Source organism: Ovis aries, chromosome 21, assembly GCF_016772045.2.
Source record: "Ovis aries strain OAR_USU_Benz2616 breed Rambouillet chromosome 21, ARS-UI_Ramb_v3.0, whole genome shotgun sequence".
NCBI lineage: Eukaryota > Metazoa > Chordata > Mammalia > Artiodactyla > Bovidae > Ovis > Ovis aries.
This window is the reverse complement of record NC_056074.1, coordinates 37,535,652-37,552,754: the sequence shown is the minus strand read 5'-3', so window position 1 is coordinate 37,552,754 and position 17,103 is coordinate 37,535,652. Positions and strand designations below refer to the sequence as shown.

Sequence of the window (17,103 nt, the reverse complement as noted above, 5' to 3'; positions counted from 1 at the left end):
TAGCTGTTTTCCTCTCTGATACCAGCCAGGTGGCCCATCCCTTTCGCTCCCCTCCTCACCCCTTCACATGACTTCAGCCTTTGGATTCTCAGCCCTTGGCTGCTTTCCACATTCCGCTGCTCTTTCAGAACCCAGGCATCCCGACCTCCAGCTGAAACCGCTGCATGTGGCTTCCCCCACCCCTGGCCCCGTGACTCAGGCCTTCTGAAGGGACCAGCCCTCTTCTTGGCACTCACCAGGGAGGGGAGCAGGGGAAGGGGGGCCAGGTGGTGACATCACAGTCGAGGGGTATAAAAGCTTTGGGCCGAAACAGAATTGAAATTGAAGACACCGACAGAACGTGACCGCACAGCCTGTGTTCCTGGGGGACCTCTTAGGAGCCCCAGCTTGCTACTCGCCGCATCAAGGCCTACCTGCTGGTAAGGGGGTACCTGTGAGATAGACGTGTGGAGGGCAGGCAGGGACGAGGCCTTCGACAGGTGGGAGGGAGGGCTCCAGGGCCTTTATGTCCCCTCTCTTCTCCGTTCTAACTTCTATCTCCTTTCTGGCTTTCTGCATGTGTCGCTGACTAGCTGGTTGCTCTGGGTGGCAGCTGGTAACCATTCCACCTTCCTCACCCAGGCGGTGTAAATCATTTCCTCCTCTTCTCTGCCCCAGCTCCCCCCAGCACTGTTTATTCATTAACTATTTCCAGCACTTCACATGTTGCCGATCGCACCTCTCTCTGTCGGCCCAGACCACATTTCATTCTTTTCCCCAAAACCAAGCACGTAAGCTGTTCAGAAGCTGGACGGACACATGGGTGTGTCGCGGTCATTCCCACCTCTTGCTTGTTCTCCCGGTTCCCTGTCCTGTTTCCCTTTGCTTACAGGTTTTGGTGAGGGACGGGGCCCCTGCAGGGTCTGGGGGCTAAAGATCCTTTACCCTTCTCTTCCAGATTCCATGCCGCGCTCTCCCTGCCTTCTGTGGCTCCTTGCTGTCACCTTCTCCCTGGTTCCCAGAACGCAGCCCTTGGTGGCCAGAGACTTGGAAGGAGACGAGCAAGATGAGACACCTTTGCCGGCCGTCCCCTGTGATTACGACCACTGCCGCCATCTGCAGGTGCCCTGCCAGGAGCTGCAGAGGGCCGGCCCGGCAGCCTGCCTGTGCCCCAGCCTCTCCAGCGCCCTGCAGCCACCGCACCCGCCACGCCTGGGGGAGGTGCGCGTGGAGGCCGAGACGGGCCGCGCCGAGGTGCACTGGTGCGCCCCCTCCTCCCCGGTCCACCAGTACTGGCTGCTGCTTTGGGAAGGCAGCGGGGCTCCACAGAAGGGGCCCAGCTTCAACTCGACGGTCCGCCGAGCGGAGCTGAAGGGCCTGAAGCCTGGGGGCGCATACGTTGTCTGCGTGGTGGCCGCCAACGACGCGGGAGAGAGCCGCGCTCCCGGGCCCCAGGCGGAGGGCCTCGACGGGGCGGAGGGCCCCAACTTAGGGCCCTGCGGCCGGCTGACCGTGCCGCCGCGGCCACTCACTCTGCTGCACGCGGCCGTGGGCGTGGGCTCGGCGCTGGCCCTGCTCAGCTGCTCCGCCCTGGTCTGGCACTTCTGCCTACGCCAGCGCTGGGGCTGCCCCCGCCGAGGCCGCCCCAGCCACGCAGGGCTTTGAGGCTGCCCGGTCTCCCCCTGGGGAGACGACGGCCCACGAAGGCCAGACCGAGGATGGCACAGAAAGCCGGGCGCTGGGCCCTTGCTGAGTGGGTTCATGCCCCAAACTTAACACTCTCCTCCGAAGCTGAGGTTTAGAAGGAGTAGAGAAAGCTGACAAGATCTTTTCTTAATGGACCAGATAGTAATTTAGGCTTTGTGGTTCCAGGAGATAAAATCACAGATATTGTGTAGGTACTTCCATAACCATGTAACCGTTTAAAAATGGTTCTTAGCTTGTGGGCCTCACAAATCAGTCCACAGCTGGGTTGCATGGGTGGGCCCCATCACTGTGGTGGCTTCCCACCGGGTTTTGAGAGTCAGCTGCTCTGGGAATGGGAGTTTGGGGCTAGAGACCACACCTCACCTGCTGCCTTTTGCTTAGATAGTGGGGGTGCACACCGAGTTACAATCCACTGTGTCTTAAGTCGGGTGGAACTAAGTGACTGACATGGGGTGGAGAAGAGGAGGATTGTCCAAGTGGCTGTCTGGGACAAGCTTGCTTATAAAAATATATTAATAACGAAGGATTTCCCCTCCCCCCATTTGTGTTTACTGTGTATTATCTGTGTTTGTTGTATAACATTAAAGGAAATGTAAAAGGAAGACATTTTCACTTGTCATGATCTTTTTTGTTTAAAGTTTTTATTTTGTGTTAGAGTATAGCTACAGCCCATGGGGTCGCAAAGAGTCGGACACGACTGAGGGACTACACTTTGGAAACAGCTATCATGATCTTTTTCAATTCCCTGTCCTTGGGACTTGCCTAGCAGCACAGTGGATAAGAATCTGCCTGCTAATGCAGGGGACATGGGTTTGATCCCTGGTAAGATCCCACATACTACAGAGCACCACAACCCATCACACACTGAAACTAGAGAAAGCCTGCGAGTAGCTTCAAGGACCCATAGCAGCCAGTACCCAGGCCCATTCATTGGGAAGGCAGAATCTTAGCCGTGGGACCACCAGGGAAGTCCCTTGAGTTTATTTTTAAATTAACTGGATGTAGAAAAGTCTAAGTTGCTGCAGAGTTTATTCCTCACTTTTACTGTTCTTAAATCTTTAAAAAATTATAACACATATTTCAAGTAAAACTTGATAAAAGGAGAGTTCTCCTCAAGAGGTAGTCTGCTGCAGAGCAAATCTTTCCCTGAGCGGTGGAAATATATTCTTGATCTCATTCAATATGTTATAGACAATGTTCCATTGGTAAATCACAGCCTCCCTGGTTATGTGAATGGTATAACTAATCCATCGGAGGATGCTCCTTAACTGACACTTCCCATGGCTCCTTGTTAGAACATTTGTCTTCAGTGTTTGCTATGGACATCCTTGTTATATAGACAATGTTCCATTGGTAAATCACAGCCTCCCTGGTTATGTGACTGGTACAACTTTCCATCGCAGGATGCTCCTTAACTGACACTTCCCATGGCTCCTTGTTAGACCACTTGTCTTCAGTGTTTGCTATGGACATCCTTGTTTGTTGGCATATCCTCACATGATTAGATATTTCCACAGGCCACTTACCCAGAAGTAAGTGAGGTCGTACTATACAATGTTAGTCATCTCTTTTGTTGTTGTTGAGTCACTATGTCGTGTCCAACTCTTTATGACCCCATGGACTGCAGCACACCAGGCTTCTCAGTCCTTCACTATCTTTCAGAGTTTGCTCAAACTCATGTCCATTGTGTTGATGCCTTGCAACCATCTCATCTGTTGCCTGCTTTTTCTGCCCTCAATCTTTCCCAGCATCAAGGTCTTTTCCAATGAGTTGGCTCTTCTTCGCATCAGGTGGCCAAAGTATTGGAACTTCAGCTTCAGCATCAGTCCTTCCAGTGAATATTCAGGGTTGATTTCCTTTAGGATTGACTGGTTTGATCTCCTTGCAGTCCGAGGGACTCTAAAGAATCTTCAGCACCACAGTTCGAAAGGATCAGTTCTTCCGAGCTCAACCTTCTTTATTGTCCAACTCTCTCACATTCATACATGACTACTAGTAGCTTTGACTATATGGACCTTTGTCGGCAAAGTCTCTGCTTTTTAATACGCTCGCTATCTAGGTTTGTCATCACTTTCCTTCCAAGGAGCGAGCACGTTTTAATTTCATGGCTGCAGTCACCATCTGCTGTGATTTTTGGAGCCTAAGAAAATAAAATGTCACTGTTTCCTTTTTTTCCCCATGTATTTGCCATGAAGTGATGGAACTGAAAGCCATGATCTTAGTTTTTTGAATGTTGAGTTTTAAGCCTGGTTTCTCACTCTCCTCTTTGACTCTCATCAAGAGGCTCTTTGGTTCCTCTTCACTTTCTGCCATTAAAGTGGTGTCATCTGCATATCTGAGGTGGTTGATATTTGTCCCAGAAATCTTGATTCCAGCTTGGCATTTTGCATGATGTACTCTGCGCCAGGCTTCCCTGGTGGCTCAGATGGTAAAGAATCCGCCGTCAATGCAGGACACCTGGGTTCAATCCCTGGGTTGGGAAGATCCCATGAAGGAGGGCATTGCAGCAACCCACTCCAGTATTCTTGCTTGCAGAATCCCCAAGGACAGAGGAGCCTGGCGGGCTACAGTCCATGGGATCTCAGAGTCAGACACAACCGAGTGACTAAGCATGGCACAGTACTCTACATATGCTAAATAAGCAGGGTAACAATACATAGCCTTGACAAACTCCTTTTCCAATTTTGAACCAATCTGTTCTTCCATGTCGAATTCTAACTGTTGCTTCTTGACAACAGTTGGTCTGGTATTCCCATCTCTTGAAGAATTTTCCAGTTGTGATCCACACAGTCAAAGGCTTTAGTGTAGTCAACGAAATGGAAGTTGATGTTTTTCTGGAATTCCCATGATTTCTCTATGATCGAACAGATGTTGGCAGTTTGATCACTGCTTCCTCTGCCTTTTCTAAATTCAGCTTGCACATCTGGAAGTTCTCAGTTCACATACTACTGAAGGCCTCATTTGTAGAATTTGAGCAGTATCTTGCTAGCATGTGAAATGAGTGCAATTGTACAATAGTTTGAACATTCTTTGGCATTGCCTTTCTTTGGGATTGGATGAAAACTGATCTTTTCCAGTCCTGTGGCCACTGCTGAGTTTTCCAAATTTGTTGACATATTGAGTGCAGCACTTTCACAGCATCTTCTTTTAGGATTTTAACTCAGCTGGAATTTTGTCACCTTCACTAGCTTTGTTCAGAGTAATCTTCCTAAGGCCCACTGGACTTCACACTCTAGGATGTTTGGATCTAGGTGAGTGACCACACCATCATGTTTGTCTGGGCCATTCAGACCTTTTTTGTATAGTTCTTCTGTGTATTCTTGCACACATTCTTAATCTCTTCTGCTTCTGTTACGTCCTTGCCATTTCTGTCCTTTATTTTGGCCATCCTTGCATGAAATGTTCCCTCGGTATCTCCAATTTTCTTGAAGAGATTTATAATCTTTCCCATTCTATTGTTTTCCTCTATTTCTTTGCACTGTTCACATAAGAAGGCCTTCTTATCTCTTCTCACTATTCTTTGGAACTCTGCATTCAGATGGATATATCTTCCCTTTTCTCCCCTGCCTTTCACTTCTTTTATTTTCTCAGGTATTTGTAAGGCCTCCTCAGACAACCATTTTGCCTTTTCGAATTTCTTTTTCTTGATCACTGCCTCCTGTACAATGTCCATAGTTCTTCAGGCACTCTGTCTACCATATCTAATCCCTTGAATCTATTTGTCACCTCCACTGTATAATCATAGGAGATTTGACTTAAGTCATACCTGAATGGTCTAGTGATTTTCCCTACTTTCTTCAATTTAAACACGAATTTTGCAATAAGGAGCTCATGATCTGAGCCACAGTCAGCTCCTGGTCTTATTTTTGCTGACTGTATAGAGCTGCCCTATCTTCAACTGCAAAGAATATAATCAGCCTGATTTCAGTCTGACCATCTGGTGATGATCCTGTGTAGTCGTCTCCTGTGTTGTCAGAAGAGGGTGTTTGCTATGACCAGTGTGTTCTCTTGACAAAATTCTGTTAGCTTTTGCCCTGCTTCATTTTTGTACTCCAAGGCCAAACTTGTCTGTTATTCCAGGTATCTCTCTCTTTTTAAAAAAACAAAAAAACATTTATTTATTTTATTTGGCTGTGCTGGGTCTTAGTTGTAGCATATGGGATCTAGTTCCCTGACCACAGATCAAACCTGGGCCCCTTGCATTGAATGCATGGAGTCCCAGCCCTGGACCACTATCCCTCCAAATATCTCTTGACTTCTTACTTTTGCATTCCAATAACCTATGATGAAAAGGATATGGGAATGACAAACTACTCCAGTATTTTTTCCTCGAGAACCCCATGAACACTATGAAAAGACAAAAAGATATGACACTGGAAGATGGGCCCCCTAGGTTGGTAGGTGTCCAATATGCTCCTGGGGAAGAGGGGAGAAATAGCTCCAGAAAGAGAGCTGAGCAAAAGCAGAAACAACGCTCAGTTGTGGATGTGTCTGGCCATGAAAGTAAAGTCCAATGCAGTAAAGAACAATATTGCACAGGAACCTGGAATGGTAGGTCCATGAATCAAGGTAAATTGGACATGGTCAAGTAGGAGATGGTGAGAGTGGACATTGACATTTTAGGAATCAGTGAACTAACATAGATGGAAATGGGCGGATATAATTCAGATGACCATTAGATCTACTATTGTGGCCAAGGATCCTGTAGAAGAAATGGAATAGCCCTTACAGTCAACAAAAGAATCTGAAATGCAGTACTGGGTGCAGTCTCAAAAATGACAGAATGATCTGTTTGTTTCCAAGGCAAACCATTCAACATCACAGTAATCCAAGTCTATACCCTAACCACTAATGCCGAAGAAACTGAAATTGAATGGTTCTATGAAGAGCTGCAAGATCTTGAAGCTACAAGAAAAAAAAAAATTCTTTTTTTTAGGGGGCCATGTTCTGCGGTATGTGGGATTTTTGTTCCTGACCACAGTTCGCACCCATGCCCCCTGCATTGGGAGCACAGAGTCTTAACCATTGGACCACCGGGAAGTCTCTAGTCATTTTTCTCTTATTGGAACTCTGGAATAAATTTAGAATATATTTGCTATCTAGAATATACTCACCACATTGCCACAAATTCTTTGTGTACATTTGATTCCTGTATTTCCTCAGCATTTCAGTTCAGTTCAGTTCAGTCGCCCAGTTCAGTTCAGTCGCTCAGTTCAGTTCAGTCGCTCAGTCGTGTCCGACTCTTTGCAACTCCATGGACTGCAGCACACCAGGCTTCCCTGTCCATCACCAACTCCTGGAGCTGACGCAAACTCGTGTCCATCAAGTCGGTGATGCCATCCAACCATCTCATCCTCTGTCATCCCCTTCTCCTCCTGCTTTCAGTCTTTCCTAGCATCAGGGTCTTTTCCAACAAGTCATATACAAATAATGAGGGTCTATTCCCTCATTTTTTCCATAATTTTTCTTACCTACTATCTTATTATTAAAGACTCACTTTAAAGACTTCCCTAGTAGTCCAGGGATTAAGATCCTACACTTACACCACAGGGAGCACAGGTTCAATCCCTGGTCAGGGAACTAAGATCCCACGTGCCACATGCCCCGTGCAGCACAGCCAAAAATACAAAAACAAAAAACCATGAAGACACGCTTTACATACATTCTCACTTAATTCCTATCACAATCTTTCCAAGAGATGCTGTCACTTTTTCACAAATGAGAAGCAAGCTTGAGGTTCTAAACACTTGGAAGCTACATGTCAGGATTTCAGCCCAAGTTGCATCAAAAGCTGATGCTCTTGACTCCACTACAGAGAGATAGCATAGCTTAGCCGTTTGATATCGCACACTGCATGGGTTTGAATCCTAGCTCTCCTACTTTACCAGCTCTGTCACCTTCGGTAAATTAGCTCACCTTTCTGTGTTTGTTTCCTGTGACTACTAATAGTATCTACTTATATGGATTATTGGGATGATTAAATATTAATCAAATAAAATTCTCTAGTGCATCCATTATCAATATTAGTAACTTATTATTAGTCTGCCTCTAATAAACATTCAAAAGTAAGTTTTAGGGACTTCCTTGGTGGTCCAGTGGTTAAGGCTCTGTGCTTTTAGTTCAGGGGGCACAGGTTAGCTCCCTGGTGGGGAACTGAGATCTCACAACCTATATGGCTTGGTCAAATAAGCAAATAAGGAAAAGGCGACCTAACAGCCTAGGAAGCAGAGGAAAGCTAAGTAATCAACATGACTACACAGCAGGGGGACAAGTGCTAATAGAGAAAATACTGGTGCTGGAAGATAGAGCTGTGGTGGTCAAAGCACGCTTTCATTAGAAAGCAAACCGTAGGAGCTTCCATCGTGGTTCAATAGTTAAGCTGAGGCACTTTCCTCACAGGAATGCAAATTTGATCTCCGAACCGGGAATTAAAATCCCACATGCCATGCTGCTACAGAAGAAAGAAAGGGTCTGCTTTGCAATCTGCACGTTACCCTCAAGCAGTGAAAGATGAACTCCGTGCTAACTTCCTTTACCCAGTGCAGCTTGCCAGACACCTAAGGTTGGTGCTATTGTTATCCTCACTTTATAGATGGAGAATTAACAAGGGACGGTAGGAGGAAGCCATTTAGGTGACTGAGGTATCATGGAGAAGTCTTAACCAGGGAGTTGATGACAAGATCAGTTATTGCGTTTTGCAAAGATTCTTTGTGGCGGTCGAGCGGAGGATGGCTCAGTTCTCCGGAGAGGATGAATAGGTGAAAGGGTGCATACATTTCTAAGGCTCCTGATAAACACTGCTTGCGGTGTGCTTAGGGGCAATCTGGGGAGCTGTCTTCATTCGCCCATCGGTTTCAGGACAGCATCGTTCTTTTCCCCTAGCACCAACGGGCGCCCGGACTTGGGCTGGGGAGTGTTGGCGCCTCCCAGAATACGACTCGCAGGCACCGCCCATTCGCGTTCCCTCAGCAGCGCCAGGCCGGCGTTTCTGGCACTCGGCGGCACCCGTCCACGCCCGCCCCCACGTGACCCAAACAGATTCGGGCACTTCCGCCTCGCCTAGGCTTTCTTCTCGTAGGTGTCCGCGGCTGGTCCGCAGCCGGTGAGTGAGCAAGCACCCGGCCGGGGCCGTCGCGGGCAGGGTTGGGCGCTGGTGGGAGGCGCCTCGCGCTGACCCCCTTCGCCGTCTTCGCTCCCCCCTCTCCCCAGGTCCCCGCGGAAGCGGCGGTGGCGGCGTCATGGCGGAGCTGACGGCTCTGGAGAGTCTCATCGAGATGGGCTTCCCCAAGGGACGCGCGTAAGGGAGCCCCCTAACCCAGGGCCGCGAGGGTCGCGCACCTGTCCAGGCCTTTACCCCAATCTGGCCTCAGGCTCTACGCCCCAGCCTGATCGTCGCCATGGCTCGTGGGCGCTATTCACGGTGTTTCTGCCCTCAGGGAGAAGGCTCTGGCCCTCACAGGGAACCAGGGCATCGAGGCTGCGATGGACTGGTGAGCGCTCAGACCGGTGGCAGGGGACGGGGAACTACTGGGAGGGCAGCCTGAACGTAAACCTCCCTCCTGACTTTCCCTGCCAGGTTGATGGAGCACGAAGACGACCCCGATGTGGATGAGCCACTAGCCACCCCCCTTGGACATGTCCTGGGACGGGAACCCACCCCCTCGGAGCAAGGTGGCCCCAAAGGTCCTGACTGAGGAAAACACTGCGATTATTCAGGAGGGCCCGAGGAGGAGGATGAAAGGGTAATAATACTGATTGTTTGTTTGTAGGACCTGGGTCAGCAGTGGGAGAAGGCAAACCTGTTTTGACTGAAGAGGAAAGACAGGAACAGACTAAGAGGTAGGAAGAACAAGCTCACGTTTCTGAGAGTCACTTTCCACCTCCCCCCACTACACAAATCTGGTCAAAGAACTCCCACTTCCCACATTGTTTTTTCTTGGCCTTTTCCTTCTTTCTTTTTTTTCTTGTATCTGTTTTGGGACTGTGTTTCTGGATTTTGTTTTCTGAGTCCCTTGTTATAAACTCACTTTCCCAATTTATGTACATGTCTCTTGAATGTTTCCTTTCTGCAACACAGGATGTTGGAGCTGGTGGCCCAAAAGCAGCGGGAGCGTGAAGAAAGAGAGGAGCGGGAGGCATTGGAACGGGAACGGCAGCGCAGGAGACAAGGGCAGGAGTTGTCAGCTGCCCGACAGAGGCTACAGGAAGATGAGATGCGCCGGGCTGCTGAAGAGCGGAAGAGGGAAAAGGCTGAAGAGTTAGAAGCCAGGTCTGGGTTCTGGGAGTGTTGGCTAAGATATGGGAAAGGAATCAGGATTTGCTTTGTCAATGTCTGACCTCCTTGTGTCCTGTTTGCATTTCAGACAAAGAGTCCGAGAAAAGATCGAAAGGGACAAAGTAGAGAGAGCCAAGAAGGTAGGTAATTGGGCGGAAACCCAGGATAGTTTAGTGGAGGGGCCAGTAGCTGCAGAGGGCAAGGATGGGCTTAGTGCCTGATTATTGAACTTTGTCTTCTAGTATGGTGGTAACGTGGGTTCTCAGCCATCCCCACCAGCAACAGAGCCAGGCCCTGTTCCCTCCTCTCCCAGCCGGGAGCCTCCCACAAAGCGGGAGTATGACCAATGTCGCATACAGGTACTGATTATCAGGATTCCAGTCTTGCTCCTGGGACCCTTTGTTGGCTTACAGGGCACCCAACCGAGCCCAGCCCAGAGCTTTTTTCAGTTACATTTCCCTTGCCAAACCTCTCCCTTCTTTGTAAATGACTTTTGAAATCCTACCTCCTCTGCTCTGAGGGAAGATATCAAATTTCACTTGCCCCAGTCTTATTTAAATCCATACCTCTCTTACTCAGCAGTTCCCTTTTTACTTGTTCATAGTGTTTTCATTTAGATTATGCAGCTGTTTGCATGATGTGTGGTATCTATCCAGATGTTTTATATAATCTTGTATTATGTTTTCCTTAAATTGTGAGGGAGCCAGGGGTCTCTTTCTTCATTGCTGAGTAAAGTGCATCCCAAGTGGTTGTTCCTTAGGTGCTTTCAATAGTAATGATCCTGGTCCAGTCTCTCTTAAGTGGAAGGTAGAAGCCAACTTTGGTCTTTTTCCTTACTTGGGCACCTCACTCAGTTACGACATTCACAATACTGTGTCTTTCTCTTGCCTTTTAGGTCAGGCTGCCAGATGGGACCTCACTGACCCAGACGTTCCGGGCACGGGAACAGCTGGCAGCTGTGAGGCTCTACGTGGAACTCCACCGTGGGGAGGATCTAGGTGGGGGCCAGGACCCTGTGCAGTTGCTCAGTGGCTTCCCCCGGCGGGCCTTTTCAGAGGCTGACATGGAGCGGCCTCTGCAGGAGCTGGGTATGACACGTGGGATCTGAAACCAGGACTTGGGGGATAGCGGATGCTTGAGGAGAAGGGATGCAAAGAAGGGATTTTGTATAGAGATGGTGTGAGGGCGGAATGTGGGGCAGTGGGGGGAAGCAGGTATCTTTGGGTTCAAATCTGTTTTCTTCCATCTTCAGGACTTGTGCCTTCTGCTGTCCTCATTGTGGCCAAGAAATGTCCCGGCTGAGAGGCCTTTATCCCACCATCTGACCTCTCTTCATCTTTGATAAAGCACTGACATTGCCTTCTTAATAAATAGAATCTCTTGAGTTCTGTATGTGTCTGACTCCTTCCTGAATGGCTGGGAGAGACAAGGAAGGCTTTCAGAATAGACACTATGCTTTATCTTAAATTTCCAAGGGAGACTTGTTTCTAATCTCCAGGTCTGATTAGTTGGAGGTTAAAGTGGGGTGTACATTGGATAGCATTTTTTGCTCTGTGAGTAAGACAGTACCTAAGCTTGAAATCTCTACTAGCCATGTGCCTTGACTTCTTAAGTCTAGTTTCTTCTTTAGTAAAACCTGGATAATAGTACCTGTTATTTGGGGTTATGAGGGTTACGTAATGCTTTAGCACAGTGCATGACACCTAACGAGTCCCCAGTTATTAGCTACTAAAAGGGTAGTTTTTAAAATGTGGCCATCACAAAAAGTATTGAGTACTTAATATGTACTACACAGTTTTAAGTACTATATATGTATTAACTGAGATATGAAAGCACTATTATCTAGCAGTGGGTACAGTTATCCCATTTTAGAGACTGGGACATGAAAGCTCATGACTTGTTCAAACTGACACAGGTAGCAAGTAATAGAACCTGAACACACTCCTGGGGAGCCTGACTTTCAGGCTCAGGCTCTGAACTGCCAGGCTCCTGCATTCTAGCCCCTCTCACCTCATCTTCATGCTCCCTCAAGCAGCTGCCTCCTTCCTCTCATACCCTGGCTAGGAAGGAGGCCACAACTAAACTTAAAAGATCACACATGACAAATGTGTTTATGCCTTCACAATCAAGAAGCACAAAACTGCGCCACTGCTCATACATGGGATCAGACCTCAGTGCTACCAAGCTTTATGTAGTGTTCCAGCTTTAATGCAAACAGCTTCCCCTGCGCCCCCACTGTTGGAACAGTTTGGAACCACAGGACGGAAAAATAAAAAGAAGGGTGAACTTATTGGCTTGGCTGTGGGGCTGCCACCCCACTGACAGCTCTACCTCATCCCATCAGTGGCATCTCCAATAGATCCTATGACCACGTTCAGAGACTGAAAACCATTGCAGTGAATACCTTATGGGAGGAAAGCCCCAGTGCATTTAGTGAGAGGCTGTCTTGTGCCTGGCAATTACATTCCTAAGTTCACCTTCGGACCACAACTCAGATAATTGTCACCTTTAGGATCAGGACTTCCCAAGTGGCCCTAGTGGTAAAGAACACCCCACCCCACCCCTCCATCGTCGCCAATGCAGGAGATGTAAGAGACGCTGGTTCGGTCCCTGGGTTGGGAGGATCCGCTGGAGAAGGAAATAGCAACTCACTCCAGTATTCTTGTCTGGAGAAACCTATGGACAGCTGGCGGGGGGTCGCAGAGTCAGACAGGACTTAAGTGACTTAGCATACATGGAACAGGTAGACTGAGGCTCAGAGAAGTTCTGTAACATACAGGAGTTGAAACAAGATCTGTCTCAAAGTACACTCCGTTTTACTAGTACCACAGTGGCCTCCAAAACTTAAGGCCACAGAGGGCATCATGGCACATGTTAATTGCTAGAAGCCCCTCTTCAACCTCATTCGAAAGACAGGAACCCAAAGTGTCCTCTATGGGTGTTTATTGCACATGAGTTTCCAGGCTACTTATAATTTCAAGAACATCATTTGGTTATCCACTCACACAAACCACAGGACCTGACTTGTGTTTTGAAAATGTCGTCGCTCTGCCGACTGGGCTTCAGCCTCACATGGGGCGGGCATGGCAGGCGGCAGCCGCACTCCAGCTAGGCCGCAGCACAGACCCGCAGAACACTTGGCTTTTATGGGCGTCCAACCGCAGGGCTCACTCTCTGGATGGAGGAACATGATTTACTGGATCCTTGTTAGCCACAGCCCGCGATGTGGACGTTAAAACGTAGTCCTTGCAAGCTTTGGGGGAGAGCGCGCTCACCCGGCGGCAGGTCTCCAAGTCGCGAAGAGGCCTGCGCTTGGCATCCGGGTCTGGACTCCCCGCCGGCCCAAGGAGGAGTCGGGGCGGCTTGGGCGCCTGCGCTGTTAAGTCCCGGCGCCCAGGCGAGCAGGTTCTGTCTCAGGCTGACCTCCCGCCCCCGCCACTCATCCAGTTCTTTCTCCAGGCGACGTTCTCTTGCGTGGCCGCTGCTTCCTGCAGAGTGGCCAGCAGCAACTCTTTGGTCCTGGCCGCCTCGTCCTTGCGCTGCGGATCCTGCTCCGGCATCTCCTGCGGGCAGAAAGAGTGGTTCGCAGCCCCGGCCACCAGCCCGCGATTCTCCGCCCACCCACCCCACCTCTGCCTTCCCAACTGCTCCCACCTTCAGCATCGCCTGCTTCCGCTCCTCTCCCGGGGTCACAAGGGCAAAGAGCGCGGTGCCCACGCCAGCCCCGGCGCCCAGCAGTGCGCCTGCGAGCAGCAGCCTGCGCAGGGTCTCCATGGTCGGCCGCGCGACCAGCGAGGCGACCTCTGGAGCCTCCAGTAGCCTAGCCAGGCCGCCGCGACGTCTCAATCTACGCAGGCTAGAGCGCCCCACACAAGAAACCATAGAGACGGGCCCAGGCTAGAGAGGACCTAACCAGAGAAACGTTTCGCATCTGAAGCATCTAGGTCTTAAGACTAGGTTTAGCTGAGAAGATTGAGCACGTCAAGAGGTGTTGGGACCCAGGGCTGAGGGTGGGACCCCTTGTCATGAAATCCCTAGTAGGATTGCTAACGGGAGAGTGTCTTCATGGTTAATGTGTGTTTCACAATTGCCCAGTTCCAGAATGTCCAGATCAATAGAGGGCTAAGCCTGTGCTCTGTAGTTTCCTAGGATTACTTGTGCTTTATCCAAACTGCAGTACGTAATGGACGTCCACATGTTTATTAACATCAGTCTGTCTAAGAGTCTTCAATCTCTTCAATCCTGAACAAAAACTGAAAAACCAAATGTACTGGATGGGGAAAAGGATATATTTATACATTTTCCTTTTATTTTACTTGATAAAAGCAAACGTTACCAAGGTATATATTCTTGGCCTTTTTTTTTAGCCATGAAAACCATGGATGTTGTGTAACTTACCGAATTCTAGTTTGGTGAAGAAAACACCTCTTAGTTGTGTGACTCTGGATAAGTCATTAAAGTTCTTTGTTTTACGGTTTCTGCATCGGAAAATGAGGCTAATAACAGTGCATATGGACATGTTAGTGGACATGAATTTGAGCAAACTCCGGGAGACAGTGAAGGATAGGGAAGCCAGACATGTTGCAGTCCATGAGGTTGCAAAGGGTCAGCCATGACTTAGTGGTTGACCAACAACATCTCAGTTTTAGGATAATTAAACAATTTATATGACAAACATTTAAAACAGTTCCTGGTATCAATTACATATTGGCACTTGCCAAGAGCATTTGCCAGTGACTAACAACAGTCACTGGCATCACTGATTGGATCAACAAGAGTTTGAGCAAGCTTCAGGAGTTGGTGATGGACAGGGAAGCCTGGTGTGCTGCAAGTCCATGGGGTCACAGAGTCGCAGGCGACTGAGCTAAATGAACAAAAACAAGAAGGGCATTTGCCATCTGCCTGTGTTGCTGCAGCTGCTGACCTCTACACTCCCTAAAGGGAATTCAGGGTGGAGAGTGAGGCACTCTGTGCCCCAGGGAAACTGGTGAAACCGGTCTTTTAGATAGTTATTTTCAGGAACTGATTTCATGATCTCATTTCTTGCATCTCCTCATATCTAGAAAAGCACTAAATCCCTTCTGGTGATGTCAGCTCCTCCTCCTGACTAGCAGAAAACCTTTTATAAAATGAGTGCTTGATTGCACTGAACTCCCCCTTCACCAAAATCTTATATTTCGACTTTCCCCACTGCCTCTTTGGAGCAGTTTCTCAGACCTATCTGAGGGACTGTCTCCTGGGCTACAGTCTAAATTTTGCCCCAAATAAAACTTCACTCACAACTCTCACATTGTGCTTTTTTTTTTTTATTTGACACTGTATAAATATTCATTAAATAAGATATCAAGAAACATGTCAACTTGGGAGACTCGGTAAGAATCAGGAAATTTCAAACTCATTATCAAAGCTCTTTACTCACAGGGCTTTAATCCAAATGCCCTCCTTAACTCCTCCTCCTGCCTTTCCGTGTCACCAGAGTGAGTGCACATCCCTGGTGGCTCAGACCGTAAAGAATCTGCCTGCAATGTGAAGATCCCCTGGAGAAGGAAATGGCTACCCACCCCAGTATTCTTGCCTGGAGAACACCATGGACGGAGAAGCCTGGCAGGCTATACTGTCCGTGGGGTCGCAAAGAGTCTCACATGACTGAGTGCCTAGCACTTCACTTCATCGCACCTCCTGGGATTGTCCCCTCCCCGGGAAGGCCCATAATCTCCTGGCACGTCAGCCTCCTCTCCTCAGAAGTGATTAAGGGGCTCAGCTCCAAAGCGATTAAAGGAGCAGTCTGTGGGGTGCACTGGGCAGGGGTGCTCTACTGAGTTCAAGTGCCCTACATTCTAGAATCAGCACCCATGGCCCTTGTGCCAGGGAGCAGTGAGGATGGGCCTTGGCCGAAAGATAGCCCAGGCTCTTCCCAGCATGCAGAAAGTCCTAGACTGACCACCCCGCTTTGGAAGGACAGAGGAGAAATTGACAGGGTTGAAGGTCACCAGGATGTTCAGGTTAGCACTCTCCCACCTTGCGTCCTGCTGCTGGCTCACCCTCTACTTTGGCCCAGTTCCCCTGTTGTGCCCATCCAGGTTACGTGTCTGCAGACCCGCCTCCCCTCCATTGTGGTGGAAGCCTCTGAGGTGAATGAAGAGAGTGGGGAGCTCCGATGGCCACACCAGGAGCTGCTGCTGCTGACTGACGATGAGGAAGAGGAGGCCGAGGTGTTCTTCCAGGACCAAAGTGAAGAACCAGGTGAGGGAGGAGGCTCGTTCAAATGGGCCTGTTGTGAACTGAATGTTCTAAGCAAAACAAGAGGGACAACTTAGTTGTGTCCCCTGCATTAAGCAGCACCCAGTAGGTGCCCAGTAAACATCGTTAAGAGAAATTCCAGTGGTTGGGACTCTGAGCTTCTGCCTTCCCCAAGGGGAAGGGGAGGAGAGGGCTCAGGTTCAATCCCCAGTGGTGGAATTAAGATCCCATGTGCCCTGCAGCTTGGCCAAAAAAATGAAAAAAGTCAAGGTGACTGGCAAAGTTGATGAATTTCTTTTTTGGCCGCCATGCCACACAGCTTATGGGATAGTTAGGCTCTTCATTTCAATTGCTGTATTATTTTTATAAGCAAAAAGAATTAAACAAATTTACCTCAAAAAAAAAAAATCCAGTCAGGTACCAGGTATATTTTTCACTGTTCTTTTATTATGTATTTTTCATTGTTAATGGGTTCTTTAACTCCCAGGCTGGACTTGGAGCTCCCTGGACCCTAAGTCTCCCTTAAGAACCTTTAACCCAGAACTCAGCTGGGGACAGGAACGGGTAGATCAAGATGCCTTCTGGATCCCAGAGGACACAGACTGTCAGGAAGCCCCCAATCCCTGTCCTCTCTGGGACCCACCATCAAGCTCCCATGTCTGCAGAAGCTGCTTTGTGGAATATTCCCATTTCCTGCCTCCCAGGAGCTTTGAGGGTAAGTATTACTTTCTCCCTCAAACATATTACCTAGGTTTTTGAAGCCCTTCCATCCATCCCTTCAGTCTTCTCCATCTACAAGTGAGAAAAATGAGTGATAGTCAAGTAATCTGGATTAAGAATTATCATCTGTGCTTTTAAGATTTCAACTAGTTGGAGATGGGAAATAATCCACTTATACGTTT

At 48.7% G+C, this 17,103-nt stretch overlaps 3 protein-coding genes across 6 annotated transcripts; 2 read left to right on the top strand and 1 right to left on the bottom strand.

Moving 5' to 3' along the window:
- The first annotated feature begins 317 nt into the window (after positions 1-317).
- On the top strand, positions 318-2,292 carry LRRN4CL (LRRN4 C-terminal like). Its single transcript, XM_027960101.2, has 2 exons — positions 318-419; positions 938-2,292. Exon 2 carries the CDS (start codon positions 943-945, stop codon positions 1,642-1,644), a length of 702 nt encoding a protein of 233 aa, XP_027815902.1. The 5' UTR covers positions 318-419; positions 938-942; the 3' UTR covers positions 1,645-2,292.
- Positions 2,293-8,732: 6,440 nt separating this feature from the next.
- Positions 8,733-11,345, top strand: UBXN1 (UBX domain protein 1). Of its 4 annotated transcripts, none has more exons than XM_027959545.2 (10): positions 8,733-8,788; positions 8,896-8,983; positions 9,123-9,176; positions 9,263-9,357; positions 9,456-9,525; positions 9,764-9,955; positions 10,050-10,101; positions 10,204-10,320; positions 10,857-11,049; positions 11,214-11,345. In XM_027959545.2, exons 2-10 carry the CDS (start codon positions 8,925-8,927, stop codon positions 11,261-11,263), a joined length of 882 nt encoding a protein of 293 aa, XP_027815346.1. In that variant the 5' UTR covers positions 8,733-8,788; positions 8,896-8,924; the 3' UTR covers positions 11,264-11,345. The 4 variants fall into 4 exon arrangements, with proteins under 4 accessions (XP_027815346.1, XP_027815345.1, XP_027815349.1 ...); XM_027959544.2 differs by having other exon boundaries at positions 9,263-9,369; XM_027959548.2 differs by lacking the exon at positions 10,204-10,320.
- A 1,542-nt stretch (positions 11,346-12,887) lies between these two features.
- Positions 12,888-13,812, bottom strand: LOC101112013 (ubiquinol-cytochrome-c reductase complex assembly factor 3). The gene is made up of 2 exons (XM_027960123.2): positions 13,616-13,812; positions 12,888-13,524 (listed from the first exon to the last, which is right to left on the bottom strand). Exons 1-2 carry the CDS (start codon positions 13,733-13,735, stop codon positions 13,375-13,377), a joined length of 270 nt encoding a protein of 89 aa, XP_027815924.1. The 5' UTR covers positions 13,736-13,812; the 3' UTR covers positions 12,888-13,374.
- Between the last annotated feature and the right edge of the window lie 3,291 nt (positions 13,813-17,103).

Bases quoted from the DNA above. Each gene is read 5' to 3' on its own strand.
- LRRN4CL (XM_027960101.2), top strand. From the start codon at position 943: ATGCCGCGCTCTCCCTGCCTTCTGTGGCTCCTTGCTGTCACCTTCTCC.
- UBXN1 (XM_027959544.2), top strand. From the start codon at position 8,925: ATGGCGGAGCTGACGGCTCTGGAGAGTCTCATCGAGATGGGCTTCCCC. The intron at 9,370-9,455 runs GTCCTGACTGAG...GTTTGTTTGTAG, and splicing joins GGAGCAAGGTGGCCCCAAAG to GACCTGGGTCAGCAGTGGGA. The intron at 10,321-10,856 runs GTACTGATTATC...CTTGCCTTTTAG, and splicing joins ATGACCAATGTCGCATACAG to GTCAGGCTGCCAGATGGGAC.
- LOC101112013 (XM_027960123.2), bottom strand. From the start codon at position 13,735: ATGGAGACCCTGCGCAGGCTGCTGCTCGCAGGCGCACTGCTGGGCGCC. The intron at 13,525-13,615 runs GTGGGAGCAGTT...TTCTGCCCGCAG, and splicing joins GGAAGCAGGCGATGCTGAAG to GAGATGCCGGAGCAGGATCC.